We start from the raw sequence: 17,085 nt of genomic DNA, 5'->3' as shown, positions 1-17,085 counted from the left end.
AACACAGCTGTAGCCTGGAGACTGTAGCAGAGCAGTGATGAACCTACCAAGTTGCAGCAGCAGCAGGTGCAGTGGGGCCAGAATGAGCAGAAAAGGTGCAGCACCCAGCTGGAGCTTGGGCTCCTGGCCTCCCGCCATTTGTTGCACTACTACACTCCTTGGGGGGATGTAGAACTGCCAGTTTCCGTCCAATCCCTGCAGGTGGCCTGTGGTAAGGTGGCCAAAACCAGCATTCCAACATCCCCCAAGGGGTCCTGGATTGCAAGAGGGCGCAGGCCAGGCTGAGGGACTCCACTAGTGCACGAATCCTCTAGTTGTCCGTAATAGCCAAAAAAGTAAAAACAACCCAAATGTTATCCATGCATTCATTCCTACTGAGTGGATAAACAAAATACCTACAATGAAATATTATCTGCAATAAAAAATGAATGAAGTACCGTTTTATGCTACAACATGACTAAATCTTGAAAAACTGCTATGCTGCCCTGACCAGGTGGCTCAGTTGGTTGGAACATCATCCCGTGCACCAAAAGACTGCGGCTTAGACTCCTGGTCAGGGCACATACCTAGGTTGTTGATTCAGTCCCGGGTTGGTATGTACAGAAGGCAACCGTTTGATGTTTCTCTCTCTCTATATATAAAATCAATGAGGAAACAATATCCTTGGTTGAGGATTAAAAAACAATAATAATGAGAAAGACTGCTATGCTAAGTGAAAAAGCCAGTCACAAAGGATCATATATGAGTCTATTTATATGAAATATCCAGAATGGGCAAATCCATATAGATAGAAAGTAGATTAGTGATATGTAGGGTAGAGGATATGGAGGACTAATGCTAAGGATGCAGGTAATAAAAATTATGTCAAATTAATCATAGTGGTGTGGATGCACAACTCTGTGAATATACTAAACGTCACTGAACTGGACACTTAAATTTTTTTTTAAATATATTTTATTGATTTTGTACAGAGAGGAAGGGGGAGAGATAGAGAGTTAGAAACATCGATGAGAGTCAGCTGCCTCTTGCACACCCCCTACTGGGGATATGCCCGCAACCAAGGTACATGCCCTTGACCGGAATCGAACCCGGGACCTTTCAGTCCCCAAGCCGACGCTCTATCCATTGAGCCAAACCGGTTTCAGCTGAACTGGACACTTTAAATAGGTGAACTGTATGATACATGAATTATGGCTCAATAAAGCTGTAATAAATTTAAAAAGGCCCTTCAGAGCCCAAACTTTCCATTCTTTTCTTCTACGGATTCCTCAAAATGCCTAAAGAAATCTATTTGCTCAGTCTTTTCCCTAAGGCAAATCACAGGAGGGGGTGGGGGCGAGGATATTCTACTTCAAAGTATGTCAGAGCAAGGAGGAGATAGGGTACAGTAATTTCAAGAATGGAACTTACAACATGCAGAGTACTTTGATAACCAGGGGAAATCAACCTCACATCCACAAGTCTTTAGAAACTAAGTATCTTCACACAACTTAATCATGTTCCCTTTTCAAAATAAGTTACAGTCCTACATACAGGCCGCCAAGGGTGAAGATACTGATAACCCTAGAATCTGTAACCTAAACCTGATAAAAATTTAACAGCTTCAATAGGGAAGAAAAAGAATTTTTGGATCTCAGGGAAAAAATAACAAAAAACCAACATATAAAGGATGGACATGGCCTGTTTCATTAGCTGAAAATTGGACTCACTTTCAGGAGATATCCTAAAATTGCCAATGGTCCTGAGTCCTGGTTTTAGTGGACAGTAATTATTCACACTAACCATATTGTGCAAGAGTGCAGGGGCAAAAGTCAAAAGAATGGCCTCCTTTTAGAACCTTAATCTCATTTTCTCTAAAATAGAATTTTCTCTCTGAAATACAGGATTCTGGAAAGATTACTGACCTAAACTCCCTAAGAGAAAATTTTTAACTTTTATAATTTAAAAACAGACAATTGACTATCTGAAGAACACATGCATAATGAAACTCATAGAAAGGGAGTGACAGACAGCTCAGGCCTAACAAGAGGAAATGCTAAAGTTACCTCAAAACCTCAGCAAGGAAGGAAGACAATCACACACGCACCACCCATTCACGCTGCCTACTCAATCATCTCCTAAAATAGAAATTACAGAAGGACAGGGCTGTTTCCTCAGTTAAGTGATATAGTCAACATACCCTGAAGCCCTACCTTCAGAAGCTTCAGTGTTATATGACACTGGACTGGACTGCCTTGCTTCAGTACACCAGATAGCCACTGGAACTTCGAAGTAAATATTGCCAAAGGGCAGCACTGGACCTCAGACTTCCTGCCAGCTGTCCCCCACCTGCCCGCCCATGTTCTGTGTACCACTGCATGAAAGTCTTAGTTTGAAAGAGCATCTAATCATTTATGAAAACTCCCAATGTGCTGGGTAGAGACCATCAGACATGGTTCTCAAATCTCAGAAACTGAGTGCTTTCCCTGCACTCCTGTCCTTACTTTTTTACTTTTGTGAGAGAAAAACATATGATTATTTACTTCCCATATATGATTAAGTTCCTAGTACCTGAAATCTATATTTAATACTCTGTAGAGTGTACTTGCCCTTCCTCAGCACTTAATAGTTGTAAAATAATAACATTTTTAAAGGCCTGTAACTTCCTATTAATGTTTATATATTTAATATAGATACATATATTACACATTAATTTATTTAAACACTTTCTGAATCTATAGTTCAGCCTGGACAAGCAGAAAAATAACTTTATCAAAGATTTCCTATTTTGGCCGGGACCGGTTTGGCTCAATGGATAGAGCGTCAGCTTGGGGACTGAAGGGTCCCAGGTTTGATTCCAGTCAAGGGCATGTACCTTGGTTGCGGGCACATCCCCAGTGGAGGGTGTGCAAGAGGCAGCTGATGGATGACTCTCTCTCATCGACGTTTCTAACTATCTCTCTCCCTTCCTCTCTATACAAAATCAATAAAATATATTTAAAAAAAATAAAAAGATTTCATATTTTGTCCAGAACTTTCCTTTTGCAGAAGAGACACCTAGTACCAGTATTTTAGAATCCATATCCTCTTATCTGTTTTAAATTTAGGGGACTCTATGTCCCCTCAGCCTTCCCTTTTCCAGTGGAACCAAGATCACCTTTAAAGTCTTTTCTTTCATGTAATTCTTTCAGCAACAGAGTCTATATCAGTATACTTTCCCCACCCAGAAAGTCTTTTCCAATGTTATTAGGATTAACTTGACTGCTGGCATCACTCTTTCAAATATACCATTCAGAAAACATCAACATTTCTACCTTCAACCACTATTATAACACTGCCTCAGATAAAGCCCACCTGTCCATGTCCTCCAGATTATCCACTGGTGAACCCAATCTATCACTACGCCGCCGCCGCCGTTCTGGTATGCCGACACAGTAGTGATCATTGCCAACTGTGATTCTTAAGCTCTGTTCCAAAGAAGAGTCAGAACGAAGACCAGGAGATCGTCTCTACAAAAGTAAAGATAATATAACAGGTCAATACAGCTCTGTATCCAAAAATGTTCTGCCTAGTCACAAAGTTGTAATCCAACAAGGTGAGAAATGGCTATAGTAAGATACCACTCTAAAAATAAAGCACTTTTTAAAAAATTATCATTTTCTTAAATGAAAGCCCACACTTCCAACCCAATCAGTGACTTCTCATTCTTTCATTTACTGGTACTGGGCATGGGACTAGAGAAGTGAATTACATCTGCTCTCAGAACCTATACATTTCTAGTGAAGGAGGCAAGGCAGGTTGAAAAGAAAAGTACTTCTGATCGCTATAAAGTCATTTAAACACAACACAAAAGAGAATGGAGAAAGGGAGCTACTTCTGATAGGATGGTTACAGAAGGATTTTCTGAGGTGATACCATTTAAGATGAGGCCTGAATGATGAGATGTCAGTCTTGCAAAGAACAGATGGAAGGATATTTCAAGCAAAAAGAACAAGCTCTGTAATGAGCTTACCATGTTTTGATCAACAGAAAGGCGATCACTGTGACTACATAAAAGTGATGGAAGATAGGAGAAACCAGTTATGAAATTGGATTTTATTCCTATTTTTGTGGTTAATCCTCACCCAAAGCTATTTTTCCACCGATTTTTTTATAGATTGAAAGGTGGAGAGAGAAAGAGAGGAAGGGAGAAAGAGAGAAACATCAATGTGACAGATCCCTGGAGCAGGGGATCAAACCTGCAATCCAGGTAAGTGCCCTTGACAAATAATGGAATCTGTGACCCTTCGGTGCTCAGGCTGACGTTCTAACCACTGGCCAGAACTGGATTTTATTCTAAGAAGCCACAGAAGAGTTTCAAGAAGGAAAGTAATATGATCTGACTACATTCTTCCCCCCAGATGCTCACACTGCTCATACCCTCATCTCCTTCAGGTATTTACTAAAAAGTTACCTTCCCAAAAGCCTTCCCTGGCTACCCTATCAAAAATGATTAACTCCCTTCTCTGTTTTTCTCTGTTTTCTTAAGCATTTTACATGCCAAACATTTTCCCTATTTTATTTATCCAACTCCCTCTGCTAGCATACAAACTCCACAAAAGCATAGTTTTTAACTGGTTTGCTCAGTTATGCCCCCTAGTAACTGGAACAGCACCTAACACATGGTAGATGTTCAATAAATACTTCTCAAATGTATAAAACAAGGTTTTAAAAATCATGTTGATTGTTGGGTAGAGAATAAACTGGAAGGTAATAAGAGTGGCATGTAAAGAAGCTGAATGTAATAATCCAGGCAAGACATGGTAGGGTTTAGACGAGAGTGATAGCAGGAGGACAGTTTGGGGGATATACTTTGGAGGTAGAGGGGACAGGTTAGCCAGATGAAGTTAATTTGACAGATAAGGCTTGGGAGAAGGGAGATGGTGGGCTGAGCAATTTGTAGATCACTTACTGAGACAGAAAAGCCTAAGCAAACAAAGTATGCTCAGCTGAGGTTGTACATGGGAGAAAAGGGCAGTTTGGAATTAAGTGTTCTGTTTTCCTTGCTTGCTCTGTAGTGACTAACACTCAAGACTATAGCTGCCCATCTATGAAAATCTTAACTCAGAGACCAGTCAATTCACCTATGGCCAGAGTGCCAAGAGCATACTGTCAGGGAGCCCCTCAAGAAAACAAAGCAGGGTCCGCGATGGGTTTTTACAGGGGACTGGTGAATGCAAAGGCAAGTCAAAACATCAGACCCTACCCAGAGGCCCTTCGAGAAGGAGGCTGAGTGAGAGGTCGATGTTAGGTCTCACCTAAACTTTGTAACCTCATGCTCGGTCCCCTAGCAGGGAAACAGAGTGGCAGAAATCATGGGTGCCCAGAACCAGGCAGCCGTGGATTCAATCACAGCACCTCCACTTCTGAGCGGTGCCCTTGATTCCTCCTTAACCCTCTCTGGGTCCCTCAGCTGTTCTTCGGAGGGAATCACCTTAAATGCCTCACCCCAAAAGGCTGTGCATGCTCAGAGGCTGGGTGAGCTGCAGGACTCAGGCTAGCACTAGTCCCTGCCGCATAACTCAGGGAGGCGGCGGATCACCTCCTGCGGGCGGGCCGGCACGCACCCCCTCCGAGCGCCGCTCCGCTAGGACAGCCCGCAGCCTCTACGCCGGGGTCTGCCTGGCCGATGAGGCGACCCTAACGCACAAAGGCATCTTTCCTGTGACCTGGGAGGCAGCTCGTGTTTCGGGGACACAAAAGCCCGCAACTCTGAGGAAGCATCAACTACGGGAAAAGTAGCAGGCACAGGGTTGGAGAGAGTCCCCTCGCTGGCAAACTTTTCCCCACCGCACCGAGGGCGCCCACAGCCTCCTCCCCGGGGACGGAGCGCTCCTCCCGACCCGGCGCCCGAACGGGTCCCGAGTCCTCATTGTGCACAAGCAGCTCCGGGGCGGGGAGCCTCGGGTCCGGCGTCGGCCGGGGGATGAAGGACCTCCGACTCGGGGACCCTGGCCTGGAGGCCTGGCGGCGCTGGGATTTGAGGGCGTTTGGAAAGCGAGAACCCGGGGTGACAGGGCCGGGGTAGCGAGAGTTTCGGTCGAGGGGTGGGATTACCCGGCTGCCGCTGTCGCCTGGATGGTCTCCGCGGCCGTCCCGGGCGAAGTCGGAGCGGGACTCCCCCCGGCTGCTGCCTCGGAAGCCGGGCGGGCAGAGCCGTCGGGCCCGCGGCGGCGGCGGCGACGGGGAGCCGCGACGAGCCCTCGTTGGGGAAGGGGAGCCGCGACGACCCCGCGGCGGGGACGGCGAGGCCCGGCGGCCGCGGAGTGGGGACGTGGAGCTGCGGCGACCCCGGGGTGGGGAAGGCGAGGCCCGACGGCCGCGGTGCCCTGAGGGCGAGCGGGGCCGGCGCGCCGGGGCCCGTGAAGAGGAGCTGGAGGGCGGCGGCGAGGAGCGGCGACCCGGGCCCGAGGAAGCGCCGGAGCTGCGGCTGGAGCGCGGGCAGCCCCCGCTGCTCTCCTTGGGCCGGTGCGAGGAGACGGAGGAGCGGGAGCCGCTGCGGTACATGGTTCCAGTGGCGGCGGGTCTGACGCGCGGGCGCCCCGGACGCGCGGCCCCAGCGCACCGCCGCAGCCGCAGCCGCAGCCTCGGCCGCCACGGCCGCCGCGCGCCGCCCCCTCAGCGCGAGCAGCCCCCTCCCCTCCGCCCCGCGCGGTCCGGGGGGCTGAGGGGGCCGGCCGAGCGCGCCGCCGCGGCCGCGGCTGGCGGTTGGAGGGCGCGAGCACACGCCGGACACACCCCCTCACCCTCTCCCCGCTGCTTCACTCAGGGAGTGGCCACAGCAGCCAGAAGTGGGGAGGAGCGCGGGGCCGGGCGCGAGGAAGGGCGAGGGGAGGGGACACGAAGCGCGCGACCTGCACTCCACACGCTCCGCCTCCAAACTAACAAGATGGCGGCGCTGAGCCGCCCACTCCGGCTGCGCCCCACCCCCGCGGCCACGTGACTCCGAGGACGGTGGGCGGGTTCGGGAAGAAAGGGGCGGGGCTAAGGGAGGAGCCAGAGCGATGCTGCTCTTTCCTGGATGCTTGGGACGTCATGTTGTGCGGTGGGCTCTGAGGTTTCGGGGAGCACTTTCCGCTCTACTTCTGTCCCCCAACCCTATTACTATATGTGTATGTGGGAACAATAAATGGTTACAAGGGATCGGAATATAAAGAAGTTCCCAAACATTAGGTGTGTCAGAGGTATACCTCCAGCGACGACCATCAGTTTACCTTCTAGTTTGCCTGATTTCTAGAGGATGAAAAAGTGAGGAATGGGAGCGAGAACGCAACACAGACCGGACATCAGAGTACATTTTCAGCCTCTAATCAGAACTTATGGTCATGGGGAGATCACTCACCATCCTAAATCCGAGGCAGGATTGGAAGAAGCTAGGAAAGCCCTGGCTGTTTTGGCTCTGTGGATAGAGCTTCAGCGCAGGGACTGAAGAGTCCAGGCTTCAATTCCAATCAAGGGCACATGCCCAGGTTGTGGGCTTGATCCCCAGTATGGGGCGTGCAAGAGGCAGCCAATCAATGATTCTCTCTCATCTTTGCTGTTTCTATCTCTCTCTCCTTCTCCTTTCCTCTCTGAATTAAAGATATTTAAAGAAGAAGAAGAAGAAGAAGAAGAAGAAGAAGAAGAAGCAGCAGCAGCAGCATCTAGGAAAATTCCTTGACAAGTGGAATGGGGAAACCAGGACAGATAGCTGAACAAACTGGCTGAGCAATTTATAGCCAGAAAATAAATTGCAAGGTCTTATCTTACACATACTAGACTGCTGGGGCAGAACTGCCTCAGTCCCAGTCCCTCTTAGGTGACCTTCTTTGTAGGTGAAACTGACCAGAGAATGGCCTTTTATATGCTAATTTTGATACAGGAGCATATTAAAGAACACACCTGGAAAACTAATGAATGTTCTATTGAGATCTTCCCTGGAGACCATCCCTTTTCAGCCTTTGGAAAACAGATAAAAACCCTTAAGACAAAAGAGAACACCTGTGACTTCCCCTCTCCACTTCTTTTATTAACTAATTTATTTTTTTGCTAATCCTCACCCAAGGATATGTTTTTCCATTGATTTTTAGAGAGTGGAAGTGAGGGGGAGAGACAGAGAGAGAGAGATACATTGATGGTATCTCCATCAAGCCTGCAACTGAGGTTTTTGTCCTTGACTGGAATCGAACTTAAGACCATTCGGTCCCTCAAATCTCAGTCTCGACTCACAGGTTGAGAACCATTAGCAGGGTCGCCTAAGTCAATCAGAAAACACAGATATTTACATTACAATTCATATCAGTAGCAAAATTACAGTGATGAAGTAGCAACAAAAATGATTTTATGGTTGGGGGTCACCATAACATGAGGAACTATATTAAAGGGTCGTACCATCAGAAAGGTTGAGAACCACTGTTCTAGAGATTCATCCCATGTATAAAGTTCAGCCTCCTGGGGCCCTTTCTTCTCTGGGCACGCCTCCTGGAAGGATCCTTTTTAAATTACTCCACATCACTTTCCTTCTATTTATACTTGACCCACAGGACAACACATGCATCTTTGCCCTGCTGGCAAGGGCAGTGCAGCTTATTCTTCATGCTGCCCACCTTACTCACCACCCTGGCTGGATAGTCAGCCAATATCTTGCTTTTTGGACTTCCTCAGGTGGAATTAGGACATCAGTCCTACAGATCTCCTAGCCCCAGGATACGTAAGCCAAACACTCTGAGAGGCGCTAGTGGAAGCCTCTATCTCACTTGGCTTTAGGCCAAGGGAATGCCTCCTTCTTTCTTCCTAGCCCACGGTAACTCTCCAACACAATCCTCGCTCTTACATAGACTCACTGTGGATGACCAGTAATGCTGGCAGACTGATCTATAATCTCTTCCCAACTCTCTTTGAGGTAGATGAGGGAAAGGGCTACTTGGCATTTGTTGTCTTGCTTTCTGCATTTGAAGCCTTTGCTGAAATGCCCAAGATAACCGGGAGAATCCAATTACTATCCTGTCACAACTATTGTCTGTCATCAGTTCAAGAAACTCTTACTAGACTTGTAATAAAAATGATGAAAATGGGCTAAGACTTTCCAAGGTGTGCGCGCGCGCACGCGCACACACACACACACACAGTAGCAGACATATAGCAATGACACATAAAACCTAATAAGAGAAAGTAGAGATAAACTCCCTGTGACTATACTGAAGCCACAGGCATCCTGAGCTTTGAAAGAGGTCTCGAAGCAAAGATAGCTGTCAGAGATTTGGCTCCTGTTGAAAGAGATGGAAGTGCCTTCCAGTAGGTGGAGGACCTGAGCAGGTTTTCAGCTTGAAGCCAAGGACGCCCCAGCCACTACATGGGAGTTGAACAAAACTATTGCCAAACTTCCGCTTGGGGCTATACCTTTATGGGGAGCACTTTGTCAAGTGGGTGGGTGGACAAAAATGTTGACAATCTTTAGATGAGAACTGAGCATAGGCATTCCCTACTCAGCAGCTGGAATGGCAATTCCCTGGTAGCATCCATGTTTCTGTACACCACTAATAACAAGCTAGAAAATATAATTTATGTTAAAGATGGTAGATTTAATCCATGCACTTATCACTACTAAGTCTATAAACTCCATTAAAATGACAGTAAGGGTTTTGTTTATTTTTCTTTAAGATATAAACTAATATGTGCAACTGGAAGTGTGAAGGAGATAATGCCCTGTGGAGTGAAATCTTGATCAATGGGAAACAGAAGCCAATATAATTTGCCCCCACTTCTCCCTTTGTCTCACTTCTCTCAGGATGGTCTTGAGATGAAGTTTGTTTATTGATGAGACGGTCCCCACGTCCAGCAATCAGTTTAATGTAATGGCAGCCAGGATGATGAAACATCCTGTTGTTTCTCCTTTCTTTCCTGCTTTAGTCTCCTTGTCACTCTCACCTGCTTCCTGGACTCGCTAATAATAAAATGAGGTTCTGGTTTCTGGGGAACTGAGGCTAACACTACTAACAAGGCAAATTTGACTTCATGAAAATTAGCAACTTCTGTTTATCAACAGATACCATTAAGTCCTAGCTGGTTTGGCTCAGTGGACAGAGCATTGGCCTGAGGACTGAAGGGTTCCAGGTTTGATCCCAGTCAATACAGAAAATTGTATTTCTAAACATTGCAATAAGCAAAAATATTTTTTGTTTGTTTGTTTTTCTTTATAGGAACAGAGAAGGAGAGAAAAAAATATCAGTAATGAGAGAGTCATTGATTGGCTGCCTCTTTGCATGCCCCACACTGGGGACTGAGCCCACAAACCAGATACATGCCCTGACCAGTAATCGAACTGTGACCTCCTGTTTCATAAGTTGATGCTCAACCACTGAACCATGCTGGCCCAGAAAAGATGAAAAGTTTTAAAATTATACCATTAACATAAGAAAACACTAAATAGCCGAAACCGGTTTGGCTCAGTGGATAGAGCGTCAGAGTGCGGACTGAAAGTAGACCTTTCAGGGTTCAATTCCAGTCAAGGGCATGTATCTTGGTTGCAGGCACATCCCCAGTAGGGGCTGTGCAAGAGGCTGCTGATCGATGATTCTCTCTCATCGATCTTTCTGACTCTCTACCCCTCTCTCTTCCTCTCTGTAAAAAATCAATAAAATATGTATTTTTAAAAACATAATAAAACACTAAATAGTTAAAAGATGGGCAAGATCATTCAACTGAAAACTATAAGACATTGATTAAAGAAAGTTTAAAAGATGGAAATAAGCCCTAACAGTTTGGCTCAATGGATAGAGCGTAGGCCTGCAGACTCAAGGGTCCCAGGTATGATTCTGGTCAAGGGCATGTACCTTGGTTACAGGCATATCCCCAGTAGAGGGTGTGCAGGAGGCAGATGATTGATGTTTCTCTCTCACCTATGCTTCTAACTCTCTCCCTTCCTCTCTGTAAAAAATCAATAAAATATATTTTAAAATAAAATAAAAAAACCGAAATAAGGCTTAAGATTTACAAGACTCAATATTATAAAGATAGTAACTCAATGCAATTCCAATCACTCTTCCTGGAAATTTATTTTGTGGACATTGTCAAGCTGATTCTAAGGTTTATATAGAAATGCAAAGACCCAAGAATATCTTAGACGACAATCTGAAAGAATAATGAAGTTATATCTTATACTTTCAGATATAAGACAACTTATAAAGCTACAGTACTTAAAACAGAATGGTTAAGTATGAAGATAAACAAATAGGCCAATGGAACAGAAAAAAGAATAGAATAATTGGAAAGGAGGAGATAAAATTTATTTGGATACTTGTGGTAACTTTATTTATAACAAAATTGCCACTGCAATACAGTAGGAAAAAGATGAAGTTTTCAATAATTGGTGCTGAGTCACCAATAATAGGATGTCCATATAGGAATAAAAATAAAGAACCTTGATTCTCAAGCTAATACTACATACAAAAGTCAGTTGCAGAGGGAGTATAAACCTAAGTGTGAAAAGTAAAACTAGAAGCCATGCGTCCAACGTGGCAGCTACCAAGTCATACAGTCCCAAATGGCGGCTGTTCTTTGACAGAAAAGATGACTTGTTTATTCTCACAGAGATTGTATGAAAATGAAATACTTGAAGTGCGGCGCAGCAGGGGGATTCATGAACCACTTATTCCATCTCCCTCTTTGCACCTGGAAATAGAGAAAGAGAAGCACTTCTCTGCAACCATGGCTGATCACAAGGCTCCTCAGGCCACGCCTAAAGCAGCTTTCAGAGGCTGATGAAGCCTTGCATTGAAGACGGAGACACCTCAATGACATCTTTTGGAGACTATTACCAGCAGCTGGCATTCAGGAACACGAGTCCACATTGGAGCCATGCCCTGTGCAACACTCTGAGCAGTTCTTCTGTCTGCCTAGGCCTTGCCTCCTCAGGAGAGAGAAGCCCACCTCCTGGGTTTCTCACGCTTTGCTTTATTGCCTCCCCTAGGCTCTCAGCAGCATTTTAAGTTTCTCTTTCTGATTCGATGTCTCCCCTTTCTTAGTTCTTTCTTTTTTTTTTTTTTTTTTTACTCTTCCTGAATTTATTCCTTTTCCCTTTATTTCATATCTTCCTCCCCTCCCCCCAACTTTCTATCTCCAATGTCCTTCTGCTCCTGATCTCCTGGCCTTAATTGCCATTGGCCTAACCTAGGTGGAGACCAGAGGGCAAGAATCCCTTTTGGTGCAGACCATGTGGGTTAGCCTCCCAGGTCACTGAGAAGGTTGAGAAAGGGCGAACAATGAACTTGGAGAGGCAAACAAGATACCTAGCATATGGGCATTCCTGGCTTGTGGAACCTATTGTTCTTCAGACCCTTGGTTTGCTCTTGCTTTCATGTGCAAAATTCTAAAAAAAAAAAAAAAAAAAAAAAAAAAAAGTAAAACTAGAAGACAAAATAGGGTGATCTTGATGATCTTGAAACATCTAGGAAGAATATGTATGTTATGAGCTGAATTGTCCCTGTCCCCCAAATTTATATTGAGGCAGGATAGTAAGAAGCCAGGAAAACTCCTTGGCAAGTGGAATGGGGTTACTGAAACAGACAGCTGATTCAAACTGGCCCCTTCCAGCACCCTGACTCGCCTGTCTCCTTCTCCCTTGCATGACCACCCCCTTAAGTATTGTATTAAGCCCTCAGGACAATCTATAATATTAAGATCAAATAATCTTAAGAACAAAGCCTCACTGGGAGTGGCCAGGCCCGGAACAGCGGCTGCCAGGCTGGGAGCAGCCAGGCCCAGAGCGGCCGGGCCCGGAGCAACCGGGCCCAGAGCAGCCGGGTCGGGTGTGGCCAGGCCTGGAGCAGCAACAGCCAAGTCCAGAGCAACTAGGTCGGGAGCGGCAGTGACCAGACCCGGAGCAGCTGGTTGTGGAACGATCCAGAGCAACAGAGGCCAGGCCCGGAGCAGCCAGGCCCGGAACAGCTCGCTCCTCGCCTGCCCCTGCCCCACGGCTGCCTCTCAGACATGGCTGAAAACTTTTGCGGGAACTTGAGGGTCTGCTGAATCAAGTGATGAAGGCTTAGATCTGGATATGTTGAGTTAGTATAGCGCTGGGGTGTTGATCTGTGAGTGCCTTGGGTGGGGCCTGGATGAGGCTGGTTGACCTATTTGGAAATGTCTTTTGTGTGAAATGTATCATTGGGCATGTGGTGGTATTATTGATATGAGAAAATGCTAAGTAACAGATTTACTATCTGAAAAGGGATTTACTATCGGGGAAAGGGAGGGAGGAAGAGACTGAACATAAACTGTGCACCTATGGATGAGGACAATGGGGGATGGGGAGAGGGTGGAGGGTGGGGTGGGAACCTGGTGGAGGGGGGAAGAAATGAGGAACCTTTATAATAATATGAACAATAAAGATTGATAAAAAAAAAAAAAAAAAAAAAAAAGCCTCAGATCTGTTGACCACAAAGACAGAGTTTTGGTCAAATTGGATATAGCATCTAGGCCTCAGTTGTGCTATAGCTCCAGGCCCAGAAAAGCAGCAAAGCCAGATGAAGTGATGCCATAGTTGGCATCAGGACCAGATGCAATGACCAATGACCCCGTACCCTAGTGCCAACCAATCAGTAAAGACCAAGACCCTAACCTTATATGTTCATTTTGGTACATCAGCATAATAAAGGACATATCTGAAAGCTGATGAATATTCTGAGATCCTCCCCCTGAGACCTTCTCTAAGATTTCTGCCTTTAGAAAACAAAGGACCCAGTGAGTACACTCCCTGGAGCACACTGGGCCTTCCCCTCCCCACTTCCTTCCTCAGGCACATACCTTTGCTTTCTTTCTCCTAAGCTCTAAAGGCTCCCGGGAGACCTGCAACCAGGGGAGTAATGGGCAGCAGCAGCTCCTCCCAAGCTAACTGTCTGAACCTGTCTCCAAGGGCCTTTCTTTTGCCTCTGTAACCTGTTTCCTGAGTCCAAGCTGACTCATTTCTCCTGCCTCTCTAAAAGGCCAAGGCGGCTCTCTGAGCAGCCCACCTGAATATTCTCTCCCAGAGTACTTTCATTTTGCAAGCTAACTAAACTTCCGCTTGTGTTAGAGCTCTTGGCTCTGAATTCCTGCTTTGTTGAACTCAAGAACTCAGAGCCCAGATCGCTGCTATCAATATGTGAAGCCTTAAACCTCAGTACCTTATAATGTGACTGCATTTGGAGATAGGGCCTTTAAAAATGTATTTAAGGCTGAAACCGGTTTGGCTCAGTGGATAGAGAGTCGGCCTGCAGACTGAAAGGTCCCGGGTTCGATTCCGGTCAAGGGCATGTACATTGGTTGTGGGCACATTCCCGGTAGGGGGCGTGCAGGATGCAGCTGGTGGATGATTCTCTCTCATTGATGTTTCTAGCTCTCTATCCCTCTCCCTTCCTCTCTGTTAAAAATAACAATAATAATAATAAAAATGTATTTAAGTAAAAATGGTGTGGTTAGGAGGCCCTTAATCCAATATGACTGGTGTTCTTATAAAAAGAGGAGATTGAGACACAAAAGATCATCTTTTTAAACATTTTTTATTGATTGATTTTCAGAGAGCAGAAGAGGGAGAGAGAGAGAGAGAGAGAGAGAGAGAGAGAGAGAGAGAGAGAGAGAGAGAGAGAGGAGAGAGAGAGAGAAAACAATTTGTTGTTCCACTTATTTATGCATTCATTGGTTGATTCTTGTCTGTGCCCTGATGGGGGATCAAGTCCACAACCTTGGCATATAGGGACAACACTCTAATCAACTTAGCTACCCAGTCAGAGCTATCATCTTCATTAGTAATCAAAACACATTGGATTGTTTTGTGATGATTAACAGAGAAAAACATTTCCAATATTCTCAATAGCAGATTCCTCCCGGTCTTTATACTCATTCTCTCCATTAATTTCCTGTAATTATAATTGACTTCTACCTCCACACTCGACTAAAATTGCCTGAAATTGGTGAAGTCACAGGACACCCATCTCTCTTCAAATATGAAGCCACTCTTATTCTTTCTAGAACTTTCCAAGGTGCTTGGCCCCCAACCTTTCCTTCCTTGAATGTTCCTCTCATGTTTCTTCAAAGACTCATTCCCACTGCCCTGGACCATTTCTTGATCTCTTGACCAACCATTCTCCTCCCCTTTCCTTTCCCATAGCAGCCATGACCAACTTTTTGGGTGAAGGGATATGGAAGTGGAGGCTGCTCAGAACTTTCCCACCTTATGAAATCTTTTATGAAGCAGACCTGACTATAGAAGTTGAAAATGCCCGATACTTGCTTTCCCGGCCCCCTTCTGCACCTGGGTGCTGACACTAACCCAGGCTGGGCCAATCAGATGCAGCTACCTTAGGCTTTTACTCGGAGTTATTGATGAAAAGAAGCAGAGTCTACAAAAGAGTGTTTCTGGCACTCCCTGTTTCCATGGCAGCTGTGGTAGCTGTGCAGAGCTCAGGTCCCTGGCCTGCTGTTGTCAGTGATGTGAGGCCTGCCATCTAGTGGACAGAAGTGTTCTCACCAGACCCTGTTTATAGTTGAGCTGTGGTTATAGCTGTTTAGGCTCAGAGCCTAGTTCTCCAGCTTTCCCAATGATTCTGTGAACTATTTATAGCTTAACTTAAAATCAGAATCTATTTCCGTTGCTTGCAACTGACAACTCTTACCAATATAGCATTTCAAATACCTGTTCTCAGTTCTCTTTTTTTCTATACCACCTAAGACCACACTTATACCTGTATTTTCTAAACTTCTATTGCATTATTAAAGAATCCATGCACACTGTCATTTGTTAAGTTATACTTTAATTTTCAATTTTCATATATTTAATTACAGGCCCCATTGTGTCTATATATTATGTCTCTCCAACAATACCATGAACTAGCCTGACTGGCGTGGCTTAGTGGTTGAGTATAAATCTATGAACCAGGAGGTCATGGTTCCATTCCCAGTCAGGGCACATGCTGATTGTGGGCTCTATCCCCAGTGGAAGGAGTCCAGGAGGCATTAAACTTTAGAGTGCATATTGTCATCACAGGGCCATTGTTAACCTGTTTATTTAAACTGATAGATGAAGTATTTGACAAAGAGGACTGACTTTGCTGATACTTTTATACGCCAGACACTTTCCATGCATTAAATGAGTTTGAAATATGTACAGTTCCAAGATTTTGACCAAAAAATATTTAAAATACATCATTAGGAATCAAGATAGTGGCATAGGAAAATGCCTGTACTCACTGCCTCACATAATCACATCTAAAATACAGAAAAACCATAATTCAGAACTGCCTGAAAGGATGTCTACCACTAGAGACATAAAGAAGAAAGCACACTGAGACTGGTAGGAGAGGCTGGTCCTACACCATGTGTGCTGTTTTTTTAATTGGGAGGGAGATCTCTCTGAGGAGGATGCCCATGAGGAGCAAGGGGTCCCAGCCCTACACCAGGTCCCCATCCCAATATTCCAGAGCTGGGAAGAGAAGTCCCCACAAATATAGGCTGTAAAAACCAGCAGGGATTGTGGCTGAGTGACATGGAGGCTGCTGGAGTCCTAGGTGTTCCATTTAAAGGGCCGTTGCACAAACTTACTCAAACTCTCAGCACTGGGCAGCTATGGGGGACCCAGACACATATGGGGAGGAACTGGGGGCAGCTTTCTCCCAGACTGTGGTGCTCAAAGGGGTCATTGTTCCTATGCTGGGACTTCCCCCATTCCAGTACTGACTGGTAGCCATATTTGAGTCTCCATCAGCTTGGAGAACACTATTTGCTCACCTCTGGGGATTCCCTGAGACCATGGTCCATTCAATTTGCAGGCCCACCCAAGCTGTTTGCAGCAGCTTGTCCATATGAATGGCTTGTCCTGGCTCGGGCTTCAGACTTTTCTAAAATCTCTCAAACAAGCTGCAGCTGATGACTGCATGACCAAAACCTATCAATAAAAGGCCCAAGACCCATCACTAACACCAGCCTACCTTGCTTCACAGCCGGGCCTGGCCTGGGCACCTCAAAGTCCAATACAAATAGAAAATAGCAGCCATTTGCAGATCCCTCTATAGCTCCTGCTGGTTGGCCTCAGGAAGTGGCTGATTTTGCACTTTCCTG

At 45.8% G+C, this 17,085-nt stretch overlaps 1 protein-coding gene across 5 annotated transcripts in view; it reads right to left on the bottom strand.

Annotated features, from left to right (window-relative positions):
* The window catches only part of ZNF318 (zinc finger protein 318), a 35,002-nt gene extending 28,150 nt beyond the window's left edge, over positions 1-6,852 (bottom strand). For 3 of the 5 annotated variants that reach the window (XR_006740099.1, XM_036415362.2, XM_045573353.1), the window contains exons 1-2: positions 6,076-6,851; positions 3,334-3,488 (exon numbers count right to left, since the gene is read on the bottom strand). Coding sequence is in view for 4 of the 5 variants with exons in the window: in XM_036415362.2 (XP_036271255.1) it covers positions 3,334-3,488; positions 6,076-6,525 (605 nt within the window). In the remaining variant the exon portion in view is untranslated. Of the gene's footprint in view, positions 1-3,333; positions 3,489-6,075 lie in introns of all 5 variants that reach the window. The other 2 variants (XM_036415363.2, XM_036415359.2) reach the window with 2 other exon arrangements.
* Between the last annotated feature and the right edge of the window lie 10,233 nt (positions 6,853-17,085).

Source organism: Pipistrellus kuhlii, unplaced genomic scaffold, assembly GCF_014108245.1.
Source record: "Pipistrellus kuhlii isolate mPipKuh1 unplaced genomic scaffold, mPipKuh1.p scaffold_m20_p_5, whole genome shotgun sequence".
In the NCBI taxonomy this organism is placed as follows: domain Eukaryota; kingdom Metazoa; phylum Chordata; class Mammalia; order Chiroptera; family Vespertilionidae; genus Pipistrellus; species Pipistrellus kuhlii.
This window is presented reverse-complemented; position numbering and strand designations above follow the sequence as displayed.